Source organism: Cynocephalus volans, chromosome 7, assembly GCF_027409185.1.
Source record: "Cynocephalus volans isolate mCynVol1 chromosome 7, mCynVol1.pri, whole genome shotgun sequence".
NCBI classification, from domain to species: Eukaryota; Metazoa; Chordata; class Mammalia; order Dermoptera; family Cynocephalidae; genus Cynocephalus; species Cynocephalus volans.
Window position 1 is genome coordinate 92,701,148 of NC_084466.1, and position 19,553 is coordinate 92,720,700.

The window sequence follows — 19,553 nt, forward strand, 5'->3', positions numbered from 1 at the left end:
TGGCACCTGGTGGTGCTTAATTAAATGCTTTCAGAAAATATGCAAACAGAAATCCCCTTGGGAGTGGGTGTTATATTCAATGTCTCAAAGTTGTGATACTCAGCATTTTGTAATTACAGTCTTCCCTGGGTATCCGTGGGGGATTGGCTCCAGGCCGCCCCCCCTGCCCCATAACAAAATCTCCAGATGCTGAAGTCCCCCATATAAAATGGCATATTTGCATATAACCCACACACATCCTCCCGTATACTTTAAATCATCTTAGACTACTTATAACACCTAATACAATATAAATGTTACGTGAATAGCTGTTATACTGTATTACTTTTTATTGTTGCATTGCTATTTTTTATTTATTTTTCCCAAACATTTTTGGTCCATGGTTGGTTGAATCCATGGATGCTGGACTGCGGACACGAAGGGCCAACGGTAGCTCTGCAGCATGAGGGACAAGGCAGTAAAGTCTAAGGCTGACTCAGAATGGTTTTGACTCAGGAATTTGACCACAATGGAAATATAGTTTACCCTTGGCTATTAAAACACAATAATAATTTGTATTTTTACAAAATCGTTGGCTGTGTTTTCCTTCTCTCTTTCTTCTGCCACCTCGAGGTACTGACTCTCCCATTCAAGAGAATGCTGCTTGAGAAAGGACAAACACTTATCTTGACACTTAGTAAAAGTGGAATTATATAAGTTTTGAATCCTGAAGTTGTGGGATGTGATATTTTACTGATCTGGATGTTTTTTGGTTTTGTTTTTGGTATAGGAAAATATAGAACCTTATAGAAAACAGATGATATTGTGGGCTGTACTCTTATTTTATTGGGGCTGAAGATAGAGATAAAAAAAAAAAACCCATCAAAGACACAGGGTTATCCGATTTATTGTTAATCTGCTCTTAGCACAAGGGTTACCCTGAGCTATCGCAATTCCTGGTATTTTTCAGAGACAAAATCCTGCCAGTCAACAAGGTAACTTACAAACAGCGCTTTCAATCAGAGATTGCCAAGTGAGAAGCCTCATTAACAGATGCCCTCCCCACTAGCCCTTCCTCTAAAGTGCTTCCAAACAGGCCACTTTTAGTGAAAAACTCAGTTTACCAGCTCAGATTAAACCAGTCAAGAATCAGAATGAAGGAACATGTCCAAGGTACCGGATGGTTTGTCTTCTGCAAGATCTTCATATCCCTTCAACTCTGGGCAGCTGTAAATCAAATGTCAGACTGTGATCATTAAAACCACGCATTGAAAATAATGCATCTTTATTTCATTTCTCTTTCCAGGTTTGAGATTTTTAAGAGCTCTCAGACTGATACAGTTTTCAGAAATTTTGCAGTTTCTGAATATCCTTAAAACAAGGTAAGATGTTCTTTCTCATATTTTTCCTCATTTCAGTCCCCAAGGCCACATTGTAAATATCGGGTGTGTTTGCTTTCATCATAATAAAATTAGAGTTGTATTATTTGCAGAAAGAGTGATCTGACACAGAGATGGGAAGAAACCCAGAGGAAGGCGTGGGCTGCTCCCTTCTGCAGGGCTGGGGAACTGTGTGGTAAACAGAGGAGCAGCTGTGCCGGGGCATGGGAAGTAGCGACAGTTTTGAAGGACGCGTGGCTGATACCTGAGAACCCAGTGGGGTTGCTCAGAGATGAGCCATGGTGTCATGGGGAGAGGTGAACGGCGGGTGAGGCATAGGAGTGCTCACTGATTGGGAAGTCCTCGCAGCCCGGTTCTAAATCGTCCCTTTATTACATCACTAAATAAGAAATTGAACCCGGTCGTAAAGGCAATAGAAGCAATGCTCTTTGAGAGGCAATCACAAACCCCATACAGCACACACAAAATCGTTTCATTTCCAAGTACATTTCTGATGTTCACATTATATCCATAGAGCCCCTGGGGCTTGCTCTGTGAATTGCCTTTTGGGGAAAAACCTAAAACCCTCCTGCCGAATGCACCATGCCTACTTCCGTTAACTGTGTTATGATTTGGAAAACACAACTGGACCGGGAGGGAAATCCCCCAGAGGATCCCTTTCCTGATGAGCTGCCTGTGTGCGGAGCTGGCCTGAAACCCAGGGCTGTCTTGATGAATAAACTAATAAACGAGGTTAGACGTGCTCTAATGGAGAGTAAGTACAGGTCATAAATTTCTCTTCTTGGAAATTACACTTGAAGGAGCTGACTTCTAATGTTCCGTTTCCTCTTTGGTTGGCCTTACTGTGTCTGATAAATGATTAAAAAGGGGGTGCGTCTGTGTTCTGTGATTTGTAATCCAGGTACCTGCATGTTTGAGGGCTTGGATTCAGCATCGTTTTCCTTGTCACAGAGGCTGGGACCCAGCTCCCTGGACCCGACATGTCCAACAAATTCAGCCAGCCACTGCTCTTCTTTTTGGGTGTTAATGTTTGTTCTTTGTTTCTTCTGTTTTGTTTTCATTCCAAACTGGTTTCCCCTCCCCAACTATTCATTGATGTGAATGCGAGGAGGTAAAACTCACTTTCTATTAACCTCATTAGAAAGAAAAAGAGGACCCAGTGCCATTGGAGTCTTTTAGGGTGTCCTGTCACCCTTTACTTTTCCTTATCCTGAGGTAAGACTTTATCAGTCCTCTATTTGTTGGTAATAATGTGATATTATTCATATATAGTGAATATTGTTATTTTCCATATTTTCCTCTGAGCTACAATAATCTTGATTTCTACCTTTTTATGGCTCATTTATGCAATAGACTCATGTTACTCTCAGAGTTTAAATGATCAACAAAGCTAGCATCACCGATATTTACCTATTCATATTTGCTCCACTAAACTGTATTTTTTTAGGTAGACTCACTGAGTACCCAGTGCCAAGCATAGAGACATTTTTTTCCAGTAGGGATGGTGTTATGTGGAATCAGCCACACTCTTTAACATGGTGTAGAGTCTCTCCCTATCTCAGCCCTACGTCACAAATTATGGGGTTTTTACTCTCTGGCACCAGCACTTGAAGAAGGTTCTATTACTATGAGGAATAATGTGGAGAGAACTGGGTGGATCTTTTTGGACTTCAGAGAGTGACACCCCATCTGAATATCTTTTTCTGACCTTTTGATAGGACACCCATCTATTTCCCATTCCTTGGAAAAGGATTCCTTTCTTTCCCTCGGAAGCAGGAAACAGCTCTGGCATCCCTGGGGAATAGTCCACCTATAACTCCACAGTTATGGGTGTTCATTCGTCCAGTGCAGAAGCAGCCAGCTAGGAAAGAGGTGATTGTAAATTGGGAGAAAGCAGCCCTAGGGAAGAGTCTAGGGTGACAGGCTGCCTGGGCACCTGCCATTGGCATCCCCAAACAGCATTTTTCCAGCACCCCGCTTCAAGGGTGCTTTTCATCACAGTCCCACAACTTGGATTTTCCAAGTTCCTGTCGCTTATGGTCATGGCCAGGTGATCGAGTTAACCCAACAAGCCTGAAATGAGCACCCATTTGGGCCAGCAGCAAGGTGGGTGCTGAGACAGCGTCCTGCTGTCGGAGAGCTCACTGGCCAAGGGAGGGCCAGGCTGCCTGACGGTGTGGTCAGTGCTAAGTATGGGTACACCCAGGGCCTGGGAGGTACGGAGGGGAGTAATTCAGCCAGACTTGGCATGAGCTGTGGGGCAGTGAAGGATCTTTCAAAAAGAAAGGGTGTCTTAGGTAAGCCTTGTAGAAAACTAGGTGCCATCCTGGTGGAGCTGGAGTTTGGGCATGTGAGCGGGTGGGGACGCCAACTTCCATCCATATCTCTGTACCCCATAAATGTGTATAACCAATTATTTTTCAATTCAAAAAATAAATTTAAAAAAAGGAAGGTCTGTGCTCCTGGACATTGGGGGTTCTGTGGTGGGAAAAAGGAGGATGAGGTTAGGAGGGCAGGTGAAGGCTGGATCACCAGGCACAGATGAGCACTTTGAATAGTGAGAACTCCAGAAGCTTCAGGACAACTGTCTGAGCCCTTTCTCCCTGCAGGTGCCTGGAGCACCCCCAAGCACACACCCCGAAGCTCTGCCGCAGAGAAATAGAAGCCTTGATCTCTGTAGAGCTCTGGGCTTTGGGTGATTCTCTTGTTAATCCTCAATACTCTGCTGCTTTTGCAGTGACCTTCCAGGAGGGTGGGTGGAGCTGCATAATCATCTTTAGGGAGATTTTGTCTGGCTTCCTCTGGCAGCGAATCCCTGCCAGTCTGTGGCATTAGGTAGGGATGGAGGCCTTGCGAATGCGATTTGAAGTAATGATTTGAAATTGCTGTTTTATTTTCTGTTCTTTGGCTGCCTTGCTAAGCTGAGAGCTGGAAGAAACAAGGCAGAGAAGCATATGGGGTCGGGGGGGGTGGAGAGAGAGAGAGAGAGAGAAGAGGGCAGCCGAGGGGAAACCAGAGAAAACATGGATAGAAGAGGCAAATCACATTTCTGTGACCAGCATCAGGGCCATTCCCACAACTTCAAGCCAACAGAGGGCCTAAGATAGTCCATATCTGAAAATGGTCTATTAAAGGGGAGCCTGGGAGACTCCATGTCATTGTCTGAGCTTTCGGCAGATCCTCAGTGCCCTACAAACTGGGGACTTACAGGTGATAGAAAACTTACTCTCCAGTCAGAGCAGAGTAAGCAGCTCTGTTTAAAGCCTATAATTCCACATCTCATTGAATGTGGTAAATATTAAAGATTAAAACATGGATCACTTAGCCATTTTTTTTTTTAAATGAAAGTTGCCCTATTATTTCCTCTAATTATTAAGTGAAAAATGCTCATTGTAAACATCTCAGCAATACAGAGAAGCATAAAGGACACAGCACGTTGTCCCAGTACCACACCACTTTGAGATGACCATTATGATCTACCATGTCACTTTTATTTCCACACAGCATCCCATGACATGCATGTACCCCAGTAGTCATGGGCTTGGGGACTCAGCAATTATAATGGAAACATGAGGATGATTTTCTTTAATTGGATGATTTTCTTTTGAGTTTTCATGATAAGATCACAACCCATCCCTCCCTGAAGGCATAGGAAAGAGGCTAAACCTGAATGTTCTCTCTTTCTAATAACTGGTCGTTTCCTGTTTGGCCCAGAACCTGGGGCCTGGCCATGAAGGCCATGACCATCTTCAGGGGACTCTTTTGCCATGCAGAGCGCACAGCCCTGCCCTGGCACCCCAATTCCTCCTTCCAAGGAACCCTGCTCAACCAGGCAAGAATATGAAGGAGGTCCGCCAAGGGTTAATCCTGAATCTTTTGCACGTAGCTTTCAGATGATTGCTTGGTCATAGGGTTTAATTTGGAAAGCAAATTCCTAATACTGAGGATTTATGATAATGCTGATGTCATGAAAATAATCAGATTTCAGCACTAAACATGGACTTTTTCAGCAACAGTGATTAAATGTTCTACATACAGCAAGAGCTCCCTTAAGCACTATGAATATCACTGACAATCACTCAGAGATTATTAATCACCATATTTAGGTCGTTTTCTCAAAGCACCAAGAAGCTCAGAGACTGCGTAGGTTTAATGTTTCTAGGGGCCTCCACACATGGTTGTTGGTGGGACAGTACTCTGCTCAGGCCCCGAGGGTCCAGGAGTGTGTAAGTGGTTCAACTTGGTATTTAATTATCTCCTGAGTAAATGAACAATGTATGCCTCCCTAAGACCTCCCCCTTTGCCACTGACTATTTGATCTTCGCCTATTTCTTACTCTCTGATGTTAGAACACATCTTACAGGGCTTACAAGGTAGAGGCAGGGGAGGGCCTGCTCAGTTTTGATTTCCCGTTGAGAAACTTGCTGGAAGCGGGACGTGGTGTTGGTCCAGCCGGAACAGTGCTCAGCTGCTTTATCGCCAGGGTTGCTTCACCTGATAGGGCTCGTTGGGTGGATTTGTTAAATCTATTTGCCTATTTCCTCTCTGCCAATTTCTGGTTGTGTGGGGTGTCCTTCCAGTGAGAGAAGACTCTGGAAGCCCAGTGGGCAGGGCTCTGGGGCTGGCCAAATGCTCCAGGGAGCAGAAAGGCGAGAGTTATATTATCTCACAGCCATGAGAGGTTTGGTGGGAAGGTTTTACCCATCACTTTGGTCAGCTGGTGATCTCTCTTCAAGGATGCAGAAACTACCTAGAGGTGCAGTGGGGGGAATGTGACCCATGGTGGTGTCTGGAGAAAGGGTTGAAGGCAGGAGTCAGCAGATGTGTGCGTGCCCTCGTGAGTGCCAGCTTCGTTCAGAACTTCTGGAGCCACGGAATTAATTGCTCCGGCAGACATGCGAGTGGGTGGGACAGGAGGCTGCCCTCTTCTCCCAGTGGGACGCAGCCCAGACCTACTTTGGAGACCTGATCGGTTATGTTCTGAGAGCACTTTGGAGATCAGCCACTTCTGTTGTAGGCAGTTGGGTTTTCATGGCAAGGGACAGAATCTGCCTCAGTGACAGGGAGTCCAAGAGGGAACTGATTGACTTCAGGAGGGTCTGGATCCAGCGGCTCAGAGTCTGTCCTCAAGATTCTGCCTCTCTATCTCCATCTGTTTTGAGTTTTATTCCCTCAGGCTTTCTCCAGGGCAGGTGGCCTTCTAGAGCTCTAAGCTTACATTTTTTACACCCAAACCTCAGAAGAAGGTGTTTCTGATAGGCCCTACCTTGTAGCTCTTCAGAGCTAAGAATTCCTCCATCAGCCAGCCTGGGTCAACACTCTGGCAGAGGTGGGTGACACCCAGGCCAGGACAGAGGCTATGGAGAGGGCTGCCCTTGAGGAAGAGACGTAGGGCACACCAAATAGTGACAGAAGAGCAGGGCCATCTGGCTTCTCTGCTCTGCCTCTCCGAGTTATTTAGGTGAGCAGGCTTTGGGTCACTTGGGCGTAGCTTGGAATAGTAACCCCACTACGTACCAAACAAGTTTCCTCAGACAAGCTACTTAAGCTCCGCAAGCCTCAGTTTCCTCACCTGGTCAGTGAGAACAGTGGTGGCACCTGTATCAGAGGGTAAATGGTAAACCTCTGAAGGACATGAAGGACGCGACACGGCGCCTAGCACATAAAAAGGCTCAATAAATACTGGCCAGTACTATAATCTGGAAGCTTTGGAAAGACAGTGGCCATTTTTGTTGCTTTTCTACAAAGTCTTAAACCAAAAGGAAGTCATTCCACATCTCTCAAAAGACGAGCCTCAGCCACAAAACTCAAAATATTTGCTTGTTTTTTCCCCAAACTGTCAGAATCAACTCTGGAAAAGCTAAGACCGTGGATTCCTCTGTTCAGTTACACAAAAGAGGACAGACTGAAACAAAAGGAGAGCTGGACTGTGGCATCGTGCCTGTCCTGGGACAATGACCTTGACCTCCACCGAGGGTTCCGCCCTCAAACTCCTGGGCTGCCGAGGGACCCCAGCCCTCACCCTGCCTTTCCCGTCAGGTGGTGGCCCCAGTATAGACGTTGTCTCAAAATTTCCCCTTTCCATTCTTTCGTGTGACAGTTTGAGGTTTACCAATATGTCTAGATAGTCTCTCTCCTCCCTGGGGCAGTACCTTCTGACCCTTTAATGTCCTATGCGCGGAGTGTAGGGTGAGGCACAGTTCTGCTTAGCTGTCAGGGAGGACTTTCTCGCCATCCCAGCAGACATTCTTAACAGAAGTATTTAAACAGGATCTCATCATGAGGAAACAATCAGACACATCCAGTATATGGGACATTCTATAAGACAGCCCACATTCACACAAAATTAAATGTCATTAAAACGGACAAAAAAGGCAGGGGGATAGTGTTACTTACAGATTAGAAGAAACTAAAGAAAGGACTGGCAAACTGTAGCCCATGGGCTAGTCCAACCTGCTGCCTGTTTTTTAAATAAAGTTTTATTGGAACATAGCCACACCCATTCCTTTACAATGTTGTCTAAGGCAGCTTTTATGCCACAGTGGCAGAGTTGAGTATTCGCGACATAGACTGCATGGCCCTCCAAGCCTAAAATATTTACTCTCTGTCCCTATAATGAAAAAGTTTCCTGACCCCTGGACTAAAGCCTCATAATAGCCAAATGCAATGCGTGAACCTTGGGTAAAGGGAAAAAATGAAAACATCAATAAAAATAATTTGGGGCAAGTGGAGAAATTTAAACAAGGACTACATATGAGGTCATGTTACTGAATTCATGTGAATTGTCTTAGGTGTGACAGTGGTATTTTGGTCATGTCGCACAATGTCCTTCTTAGGAATTGAGGGGGTGTGTCATGATGTCTACAACCTATTTGTAAATGGTTCAGCCAAAATAAATAGATAAATAAATTAATTAATTAATTAAAATATATAAAAGGAAAGAAGAAGAATCGGAAAAGAAAAAGCAAATTAGAGTGAAAGAGTATATAGAGATAAAGCAAATGTGGCAAAATGTTCACCGTTAGCCAACCTCGGTGAAGGGCCTGCAAATGTTCATTGTACTGTTCTGTCTGTTTTTCTGTAGATTTAAGAGTTTTCAAAGTACAGGTTAATTTTTTCAAAAAGTTTGAACAAAATTAGAGGGGGTTCATTCAGGGACCCCTTCCAGTAGCCCAGGGGTAATTTTCCTACAGGCTCTGCGGTGACCTTCATGCCCAGCATTCCTGAGGATGGAGAAATGGCTGCAAGCTCCTCTGGCCCACAGGGGCAGGCACCCTTACTCTGCAAGGCAGCCCTGGCAGGGTCTTCCTATTGTAACTTGGGACTTTGCTTGTCTGTTTTGAACAGTAACTCCATCAAGCTGGTGAATCTCCTGTCCATATTTATCAGCACGTGGCTGACTGCTGCGGGGTTCATCCATCTGGTAAGTGTCCTCGAAGACCCTTCAGCTCCAGCTTGCCTGGAAAAAGCCCCTCTCAGAGTCATTTTATTACCTGAAATTTTTCTCGCTGGAGATAAACTTCAGCCCAGTCGTAGACAGGACAAAGGAAAGCAACTGCTCAGTTGTTGGGTTTCCAGCCTTTTTACCCCAAACTAGTTCCAAATGGTGAGGAATGTTGGCACTGTTAACCTGTGGTTTTCATCTCACCAGCGGGGGCTTTGCTAGATTTTTCCTTCTGTCTGCAGTAACTGCAGCAAGCCACAAGATGGCAGTGCTTCCTCAGCAAACACCCGGAAAAGGTTTGGGGACAGGGTTGGAAGTTTGACCCCTATTTCTTAGTAAACAACAAATTTAGATCCTTCAATTTCTTTCCACTTCCCTCTTGCAAAAAGCCACCTTTGATTCTTTTGCCTGATGACTTGTCAAGTTATTTTGTACCTCAAAAATGTTCATTCTTGTATATTAACGACTTTGAAAGCCTTATATTATTAAGTCAAGCTCTTCTCACCTCTTCAAGGCAGATTTTCTTTTTCCTGCTTTTAGAGAGCACAGCGATTGTCAGAAGCAAGTTCCATATAAACATAGACTGTTACAACTGGAAGGAGCCTCTTCTAACTATGAGACTTGAAACAAAGGTGACCTTCCCTTGAGGAGCCTCTATTTGCATAAGGCATAGAAGGATGTGTTTAGTTACCCACCACTTGGGGTTGATGGAATTATCATCCGTAATTATAACTGTGGATGTAATTACATGTGGAGGAGATAGTTGTCTTTGATAGCTGGTGACTCCACCTTACTATTCGGTGAGGTATTGCCTCCGGCTCATTTCCCGCTACAGCTGCTGAGTTGAGTAGTAATGACAGAGACCAGGGTCTGTATGGCCCACAAAGCTGAAAATATTCACTTTCTAGCCCTTTACAGAAAAAGTTTGCAGGCCCTTGGTCTAAAGGGCTGTATGAATGCAAATTGTTCTCAGGAGCTCACTTTTCCTGCCCCTGTGGAAATTCCTGCAGCCTGAAGCATAGAACCACTGTTGACACGCCAGGAAGGAGGAAGAAGGGGCAGGAGCTCGGAGACGCTATTTGGGGTCTGAGCAGAAGATCACAGGAACATGGCCCACGGGACATCTCCTTGGTCAAAATGATGAAAGGAGGCAGCCCTCTGTGGGAAGGTCGAGGGTTTCTGCAGAAGAGCCAGAGCCAGGCCCTCTGAGACTTAGCAGGAACTCACAGAAAGAGGTCAGGGAAGGGCTCCCTGGTGCTTTCATGGAAGAGAGTGCTGTAAAACGTGGCCAGAGGCAACGCCCTGAATTTCAGCTGGCTCCAGACCTTTAACCATGAGAAGAGCAGTGAAGAGGCCTGGGGATATTTCCCTCCTTCCTTCCTCTCTGCCTGAATCAGCCGGGAAAGCGTCCATCCTGCTCCTGCTCCATTTCCTCTGTTGCCTGCTCAGAGGTGTGAGCCACCACTCACAGAGCGCAGCCCAGGGAGCCAGCATGCGTCGTGTTGACGGGGAGCCGGGGCTCTGTGCTTCCTGCTTTACTGTACATAAGTGATGGTTTTTTCTCCCTTGTCCCCTTGCTTTAGGTGGAGAATTCAGGGGACCCATGGGAAAATTTCCAAAACAACCAGGCTCTTACATACTGGGAATGTGTCTACTTACTCATGGTCACGATGTCCACCGTCGGTTACGGGGACGTTTATGCAAAGACCACGCTTGGGCGCCTCTTCATGGTCTTCTTCATCCTCGGGGGACTGGTAAAATCTCTTTCTTCTGACGTTGATTGTTATGGTCGTTAATATTGTCTCTTATCCATTTTCTTAAATCTTTGGATTTTTATACTGTGTTTCTGCATTAGAAGTAAGCGTTACAGTCAGGCTACGTAATTCAAACACGATAGTGACTTCTGCATATTTCTTTGGTATTACAATTGTCCCGCAGACCCAGGCATGTCGCCCTTGTCACAGAGAGCCATTTAGCCAGGAGCAAATCTAACTGTCTTATGAAGTGGTGCTGTTAATAAGTGACAGTGTCAGTCCATTGGTAATGTAATTCAGCATCTGATATTCTACAAGGACAGTTGTTGTCACCTGACCCTGGTAGATGCTGGCAATACTCTGTAGACAATTTGCGGTTTCAAGAGCTCCCCTCCCCTTCATGTTCCTCCCCAAACTTCCAACAAACACTGTGGCTGGAGCCTGCCCTAATGAGAAGGGTCCCCACATCAGAGGACAGTGAGCACATGGGTCTTGTACAGACGGACATCACCACGTGCAAAGAGTGCAGTCTTGTAAATGATACATCACGTTCTGCAGCAACATGCAGAATAGCTTTCTGTCCCTTTCGTAAGTCAGAAAGTTTCACTGTTTGCTTTTCCGGTCTATGCAGCTCTTAATGTAGCACTGAACCGTCCGTTATGATGTAATTCGAGGGGGATTTCTGGCAACGCAGGGATGGTTGCTGCATTCTGTCTTTCAGAGTAGCTCATTTTAAGTTTAGATTTTTGCTGTGTATGAGGTAAGTGATTAAAATCCTAATTCACGCACAGCTTCCCATATGTACACTGCACGCACATTTATACTTAGTGATGCATACACCTCTCTCTGCTTTGTATGCATAGGACATATGCATTTTTTAAATGTATGTAAATGCGCGTGTGCATGTGTACATTAACCCAAGCATTTCTGCAGCATCTAGGAGGTCCTCGTACATAACGAGACCGATTTCCCAGCCACAAGCAAGATGTTTGTTGGACAAAACATGGCAGAACTATGTTTCTCCTTGCTCCCCTTTCCTCCCCGTGTGATTTCCTAAATTTTCCTTTTGTGCTTTTTAGTGATATTTTGGAAAATATTTTAATCTTCTCTATTGTCTTTAATCACCCATACAATTGAATTTTAATTAGAAGAAAAGTCTTCCCTAGTAAAATGTGTGCATGTCTGTGCCTGGGCACGTGCGCGTGTACGTGTGTGTGCGCGTGTGCATGTGTGCGCGGGTGTGTGTGCGCATGTGCATGTGTGCGCGTGTGCCTGTGTGTGCGTGTGCGCATGTGTGTGAGCGTGTGCGTGTGTGTGTTTAATTTCATCAGCACGCACTTCTTTTACTTATTTTCTTCAGGAAGAGCCAGATATCAACTTATTTATTCCTCCCTCTGTATTTTTCTCAACTGTGACTTTTTTTTTTTTTTTTTTGGTCTAGGTTGGCTAATGTTTTTGTCTCATGTGTTTTCAGGAGCTTTCTTTTTTTGTGCTTTTATTTTATTTTTTGTATAATCCAACATATTAATATATACCTTCACAGATCTAATCCTTTTGTGTTTTCAGATCTTAGATCCCCCCTTCTGAAATGGTCACCCCTTTCTTTGGCCTGTCTTTTTAGTCTCTCTTCTGTCTCCTATCTTCTCTTCAGGCCATGTTTGCCAGCTACGTCCCTGAAATCATAGAGTTAATAGGAAACCGCAAGAAATACGGGGGCTCCTATAGTGCGGTTAGTGGAAGAAAGTAAGTATGCCAAGGGGTTTTGCTGCCTCCACTGCGGTAGAATCCTCTCTGCATGCCATTTTTTTTTTGGCTCTTGTTTCTTTGTTTCATGCATGTAGGCAATGTTTGCCCGCTACGTGCCCGAAATTGCCGCTCTCATCCTGAATCGGAATAAATTCGGCGGGACTTTTAACAAACATGGAGGCAGAAAGTAAGTCAGTTGCATCAGAAAAGATGTGGTTGAGTGACTTTCAGGAGTCCCTGTGGCGGTGGCATCTGAATCCTGCCCCTCTCCCACCCCGCCCGGGTGCTTCTACGAGGGAAGGCCCACATTCCGCACGGGTGCGATCTCAGGGCTTACCCCAGGATGTCCTCACACTTGGACCAAGTACCTAGGCCTGTTCCCGTTCACGATTTGCAAGAGATGTAATGGATTTATCTGGAAGGGGTCCATATATAACCAGGCCCATATTTTCTGTTCTGATCCTTAACAAGTGGTGGGTGATCCAGCTCCCCCATTCTTCACATCAGCGGGCTCTGAGTGGTTAAATTCTGGTCCCTCACACTAACGCAATGCCATCCTATGGTGACTTTGTGCAGCAATAACGTGAGATAAAACGCTAGCGGGGAAGCCTTTGGGAGGTGTGACCCAGGCCACCTTGCCTGCTGTGAAGGCATTGTGGCCACTGTGGAACCAGTTCTCTCCAGCCAGGAGGCACCGGTCTTGTCCTCAAGTCCTCACCAGACTCATTACTCAGCTCAGATTCCTTCTGGGCAAGAAACATGATGTCTACAGTATGTCAGGGTACCACAGGCCACTTCTGATGAGTTGTGTTTGGCTTCCCGAACATGACTGCTTTCTTCTTAGGAACTATTTCCGTTTGTGCTCAGATCACTTCATCTCTATCAATATCAATGTACAGTCCCATGTAGAGAGGAGAGTTTACTCCTAAGTAGGTGACAGGACCTTACCTTCTGGGTCTTCCGCCGGGATATCATCTCAGGAGAAGAATGCTGGGGGTAAGCTAGAGCTGGCAGCAACCGTTCCTCCTTTATTTCTTTCTTTCAAGCATTTTCCTGGGCACTCAATATTGTCTTTGTTTTTCAGCCGTAACTTACTAGAGTAAAATGTACACATCTTTAATGTCCGGTTTGAGGAATGTGTGTCTATGTACAGAGCCAGTAACCACCGTCATGTAAAGATACAGAGAATTATCATGGCTCGTGTCTCTTTCCAGCCATGGAAGTTCTTGTCACAGAGCTGTTTTTTCCTTCTCATTTAATTTCAAATGAACTCTTGAACAGCTTGTTTTGTTAAGAGAAAATAATCCCACACTGGTAGCACCGTATTTCCCTCCACCGCTGCCTCCTGCTGGTCTTGACAGTCGGCGAGTGGCGCCAACCCTCCTCTCCGGTCAGTGGTTCCCGTGCATCCTGAGCTCAGGTGTCCAGTCCTCCGTTCAGGAAATGAGGAGGTGGGAAAAAAGGGCTCATTTTCTTGAACTACCCGCAGGACACCAGTTTCCTTTGAAAGACACAAAGGACAGTGGGCAGGAGGATGCCAGCTGGCATCTTTTCAGTGGAGGCAGCACCTCCATCTTCACTCTAATGGGCCCCACCTCTCCCTATTATTTTAACAGCCCTGGATGAGGTTAGCACCAAGCTGTTCTGATTTCCGGGCCATTGGCTGGATCCAAAAGGCCAAATAAGTCCAGAGATTCCCACTGGTCATTTATCTCATGCCAAGAGGAAAACGGCACCTTGGTTCATTTTTCCTTTAAGGTGTGGACAGGTCGCCATAAGGCAGAAGGCGTTCCGAGGACCGGGGGCTCTCTTTGTGGCCTCCCCACCTCACCGTCTCAGCCAGCGTTTCCCAATCACGGCCCCTGCAGAAGTCAATAACACCAATTGCTTCAAAGTCTAGGTTGAAAATGTTACTTGATTCTCATTCCAGGTGGGGGAAAAAAAATTTTTTTGCCAAAGTAGATTCCCTAGTCAAATGTGGGTGGGCTGGTGACTGGTGGCTTTTGTTGACAGGTGGCCCAGATGAGGCCCTCTGATCCAGCACCCACTTGCCCACCCCTGGTCTGATCCGGTTGTCATTTCTCCTTGGCACTTCCAATCAAACCCCATTGGCTGATGACTTCAGATCACAGACTTCCTGCAGTTTTGTTCTGGCTCTGTAATCTTTTATCACCGCTTTTAACCTGTCTTTTTGGTGTTTCTCTTTTTTCTTCTCCCTTTATGAAAACGCACTTAGCTTTTAGTGTTCTCTTTGGGTCTCCTGTGTCCCCTGACCCTGCGGACTGAGAGTCCATGCTGTCATCGGCACCGGGGCTGTTCATTTTACTTTATGCCTTGTTTCCTGGTTCAAAAGCTAATTACTAAGTAGTTTAAAGAAGCCCTTTGGTCACTTAGATCTTTCATCAGAAAATATAAGCTTGGGAGAGGAGCGGGTAATAAAAGGCCATTAGCACCCTTTGTTTGATGTTGGTTTTGCAGTCAGTAGAACAAGATTGATGAAATGTTATGTTTGGCCAAAATTTGAGTTTTCATTTGGAATTCAGTGTTGAGAGAATGGGCTGTCAGAATCAATAAGTTTTCTTTCGCTTGGGATACGGGCATGTGGTAGTAATTAGCAATATAAGGTCTTTAGTTGAGCAACCAAGCATGGATTCTGGCAGCAAACATAATGAGAAACTACAGTTGTTCTATTTCTAACGTCAAAAAGTTTCCAGATAAAATTAAATGCATTTGCAACGGGAAAGCAGCTAAACTTTGTTGAAAGATAGAGTTCAGACTCTTAAAATAGCATGTTGCACTCAGAGTTTTTTTGTATGCATAAATATATGTGCTATACCCATGGACACAAGTATGTGTACTCTTCTCCCCAGGATTGAACCGAATACGTGCCCAGAAAGTAAATAAAACTTATATGTAGTTAAAGGATTTGTTTACATGTACATGTTTTATTTGGAAATAACCTCTCTAATAATACATAAATTGTCAGAGAACTTAAGGTAACTTCTGATCTAAAGCTATAGAGACACAAAACTTTGAAATTCAAAGATTATTTAAAGTAAAATACATAGGCAGGGAAGCTCAGAGTTTTGTTTGTGCAACAATCGAATGAGGATATTGGAGAATATGAAGATTTCATTGGAATTTCACTTTCAATTTTAATCAATGTGTTTGGCATGATGTAAACACTTCCTGTTGCATCCCCAAAGTATCTTCACCATCAGCACTGTATCAGGAACCTACAGCAGCTTACTCCAACATTTGCATCACCTCCACGGGACACCCAGACCCAACAGTAGATGTGGGTACACATGCATCCATGTGTGTATGTTGGCTGTTATCTCATTTGCCTTATGATGATGTATTGGAGCTCCTAAGAGTAGGGATTTGGGTTCAACAAGTGGCCGAGGCAGGCAGTCTCTCCAAGTTGTAGCTACTGGGGACAATTAGCCTCTTGGGCAGAGACCCTAAATCTTATGCAAAAGAGTAGCACTCCTGCAGCCCAGCCTTCCTGCAAGGCCACTGCCTCCTCCTCCTCCCTTTCTTGTAAGGTCACAGCTGCTCAGAGGTGGGGCGGCATGGGCGGCAGTGAGGCTCCCATGGCCTTTGGGATCCGCAGCTCACTCTCCTTCCTCCCACAGCCCCTTGCAGTTTCCCCCAGAGGTTTCCTCTCTGAGTGTGATTCATTCCACTCCTGGTTAGTTTATGAGAACCGACAGGATCATGGTCTGAGGTCACATGGCCAAGGGCCATTGAAAATAATTGGCCTCAGAGAAGACTCCAACTGCTGTAACCCCCTTGTTAGATGCGGCCCAGCTGGGGAGCCATCCAGACTTTGTGTTTCCCATGATTGGGCTTTGGTAGCCCGAAATAGAGGCAGCCCTAGGCCAGGTGTTTGGGACAGAGAGAATGGGATGGGTTTGGATTATTCTACTGATTTCTGGTAGCCAAATGCTGAGAGGACACAGAGAGAGAGGAATGAGTAATAAGAGCAAGGAGTAGGACAGGAAAGTGCATGCAGTTAACTTGGAGCAAAGGTTTCCAGGATGTGGAAGCTGAGCCCCTATTCTGATTTGGGGAATAGTTATCACATACTAATCCCTCTCTTGTTCTAACTCAAGCAAACCGTCTGTGAGACTTAAATACTGGGGACGGGGGGGACCTCTTAGAACGCTTCCTTACATAGGCAGAAGGAGCACCACGGACTGCCAGAAATGAGAAGATGAGTCAATACAGCCCAAAGCCCCAGGGCTGCCTTCTATGACATTACTGTAGTAATGCCTCCAAACGCTCGTGTGTTTCTTAGTGCTCACAGTAACTCTGTGAGGAAGGTATTACCGTTACCTCCATTGTTGAGGGACAGAGAGGTTAAGTAACTCTCCTGACATCACCCAGCAAGTCTGCTCCACTCAGCCTGGCTGCCTCTCCAGGTAATCTCTTGAGACCCCTTCACACTCTGAACTCACAGTCCTATCGTCCTCCACCTGTAAGTGGGGCCAGAACACTGTGCCCACGACGGAGAGGAAGAGAAAGGCAAGTGTTTCACTTTGGGTCTGTTTTCCCTCCTATCCACCCACTACCGCTAAGATCCTGGCCACAGCGTCAAGGAAATAAAAAAGTGTTGAGGGGACAAAACCATTTCTCCCTTTATTTTTCTCATTTGGTTACACAAGACATGTAATTACCTCTTGGACGCTTGTAGCAATGAGGGGCTCTCAAGGATCGGTAGATGGATGCTGCCCAAAGTGAGATTTCTGCCACCGTTGTGGATTTCAGTACTTTCAGCCCCTTCCTGGGTCCATCATTTCGGGGTAGTTCATTTCCTGGGTTACCCACCATGGTGAATGGTAGTGATCTGCTCAACTTGGACTCCCTCCTGGACACAGCCTACCTGCGAGCCTCTGAAGAAGAGCATTCTCTTCCCTTGCAGATGTAGCCACCTGCTCCCATTGACTCCTTGGTTGATGGTGTTTTCTTAACTGTCAGTGAGAGGTACGTGGTAGGAATCCCCACCTGGAAAGTCTTCTGCAAGGTGTGCTCTGTGTGTTTATTTCATAGCTTTGACTTGGGATATTAACTCTCAGGAGGCTGTACCCCTGGAGAGAGTTATTGCAGTCTGCTTTCAGCCCTCCAATGTGGCCTCGGTCTTGCCAGGAGCATAAAACCACAGAGATGGGGAGAATTTATCATGCTTTTCCATTTAAAAATGAAAATAGAGTGTTTACTAGTTACTTTAATATAAATGCTCATATTTTAAAGAGCATTCAATTCTTTAGAAGAAATGATTGAGTATTCAGTAATTTAGAACAAGATTCCAAGAACTAAAAACGGCCAGGCACAGTTACCTGCCTCACTATCCATTCCAGGTATCCATCCCCACTGGTTCAATCATTCACTTGCTGGGCTATATGTCAGGCACAGTGTCAGGTGTATTGGGTGCTGGGGACTCAGTGGTGTACAAGCTACCCATGTAAGCTGTCCTTGTGGACTTTACAGTCTCAGGGAGGTTGCGGGCAATGAGCAAGGGTATGATGAAAGAAAATGCCTATTACATATTTTACTATGTGCTGCAAAAGTAAAACCCAAACAGAGGAAGATTCTGTGATAGAGAAAAACAGGGATTATTTACACTAGTTAAACTGGCCCAGGGATGTAACACCTTGCAGGAGATGATGTTAAAGTTCATTCAATGACAGCTTAACCCAGCTTATGTTACCCCCTAAGCTGAGGGGAATCAAACACCCTACATTTTAAAATTCAGGTGACAGGAGCCCCTCTTGCAACCATAGTTTTCCAGTTCTCCACTGGAGTAAAATTTAGTTCTCTCTCCGGCTCTAATTGGCCTGAGCACTACTCTTTCTGATTTACCAGGAGAGGGCACCCTGCGTGTCTTCCCTAGTTCCTTATTACTGGCTCTTTATTTAACTCTGTGTCTTTCCTCTTATCAGAAATAGGCTCTTCATCTCACTCAGATCGTTTATGCTTTTCTGAGACCACGCTCTCGACCCTCCTGCCTGGCTGTCTTGCATCAACATGAAATTCCACTCTTTTCTCCACCACGCTCAGATTTTGCCCACTGAGGTTCTAGATCAGTTTTTTAAAGGATTTGGAATTTTAAATATCTGTTATGCCAGAACATGGATTACTTCTACATAAAGGCTCATTATGACCCCGCAATAGTCCATCCCCACCCTAAAGAGAATTAATGTGTCGTGCCTTCATGTTCCACCCATTCCATGTGTGATTATTGAGTGCTTGCTATATGTGGGGCCCTGGGACAGATGTATTTCTATACACCCATCAAAATCTCCAAATATGCCACGGCCCTCTTGAGCTGTGCATTATCCCTGTGTGAACCTAAGGCAGTTCAAACTCAGAGCTTATTTAAACCTCTCCTCCTGGTTCCCAGAGGTGAGAATCTTCCTACAGTACCATTTGCATCTCTCCTGTTTCCGAGGAGGCCTGGCCTCTCACACTGGGGAGAAGGATCTGGGGTTAAGTCATGTGGTGCTGACTTGGGCTGATACCCTGGGCCTCCTTTCCTCTCCTGTTTGTATGTATCCTGGGTGACACTCAACCTCACTTCTCCACGGCCTTCAAGGGGCAGGCTGCTCTCGTGAGGGATGTTTCCTATAAAATGTCATTTACGATTTCTCTATCACAGACATCACTCTGGTTGAAATGTGACCGAAGCTTTGCATTTTACACAAACTTCAATCCCTCGTCAAGTAAGCCATCCAGCCCTGTCTTTGAGTGGCCCACGTGACTCCCCAGACTGAACTCCTCAGCAATGTCTTCGGATTCCTAGATTTTAAAAGCCATAAATTAGCAAATCGTCAACACATCACCAGGAAGGATCATCTGGTAGCGATTCGAGTCAGAAGGAAATATAGGCCCCAATAACTGATCTTCGCAAAGATATGAAGAGCTGTAGACAGACAGATACAGTAAATAGGGAGACAAATAGATAATTCAAGTTGACAGACCATCTTGGACTGATTAGGCATTCTGCTTTGATTAGCATTGAACTTTTTTTGGGAATGGTGGAAAAAAAACAAGATTGCCCTAATACTTTGGAAAAATGACCTCTTGACTGCTTCTGAAATTCAGTACTGAGGGGCAGATAGCAAAAGCACTTGTCATTAGATACTGTATTATATAATGTAATGTGCCAGGTATCTCTTTCCGACAAGAGGGGTTTTGGCGCATGTGGATATGGGCACTTCTTTCTTG

General features: G+C 45.3%; 1 protein-coding gene across 8 annotated transcripts in view; it reads left to right on the top strand.

The window, feature by feature from the left end:
* The window catches only part of KCNMA1 (potassium calcium-activated channel subfamily M alpha 1), a 701,659-nt gene that overhangs the window by 471,023 nt on the left and 211,083 nt on the right, over positions 1 to 19,553 (top strand). For all 8 annotated transcript variants that reach the window (XM_063102675.1, XM_063102667.1, XM_063102668.1 and 5 more), the window contains 4 exons: positions 1,286 to 1,361; positions 8,727 to 8,802; positions 10,407 to 10,577; positions 12,229 to 12,320. In XM_063102675.1, coding sequence (XP_062958745.1) covers positions 1,286 to 1,361; positions 8,727 to 8,802; positions 10,407 to 10,577; positions 12,229 to 12,320 — 415 coding nt within the window. The remainder of the gene's footprint in view (positions 1 to 1,285; positions 1,362 to 8,726; positions 8,803 to 10,406; positions 10,578 to 12,228; positions 12,321 to 19,553) is intronic.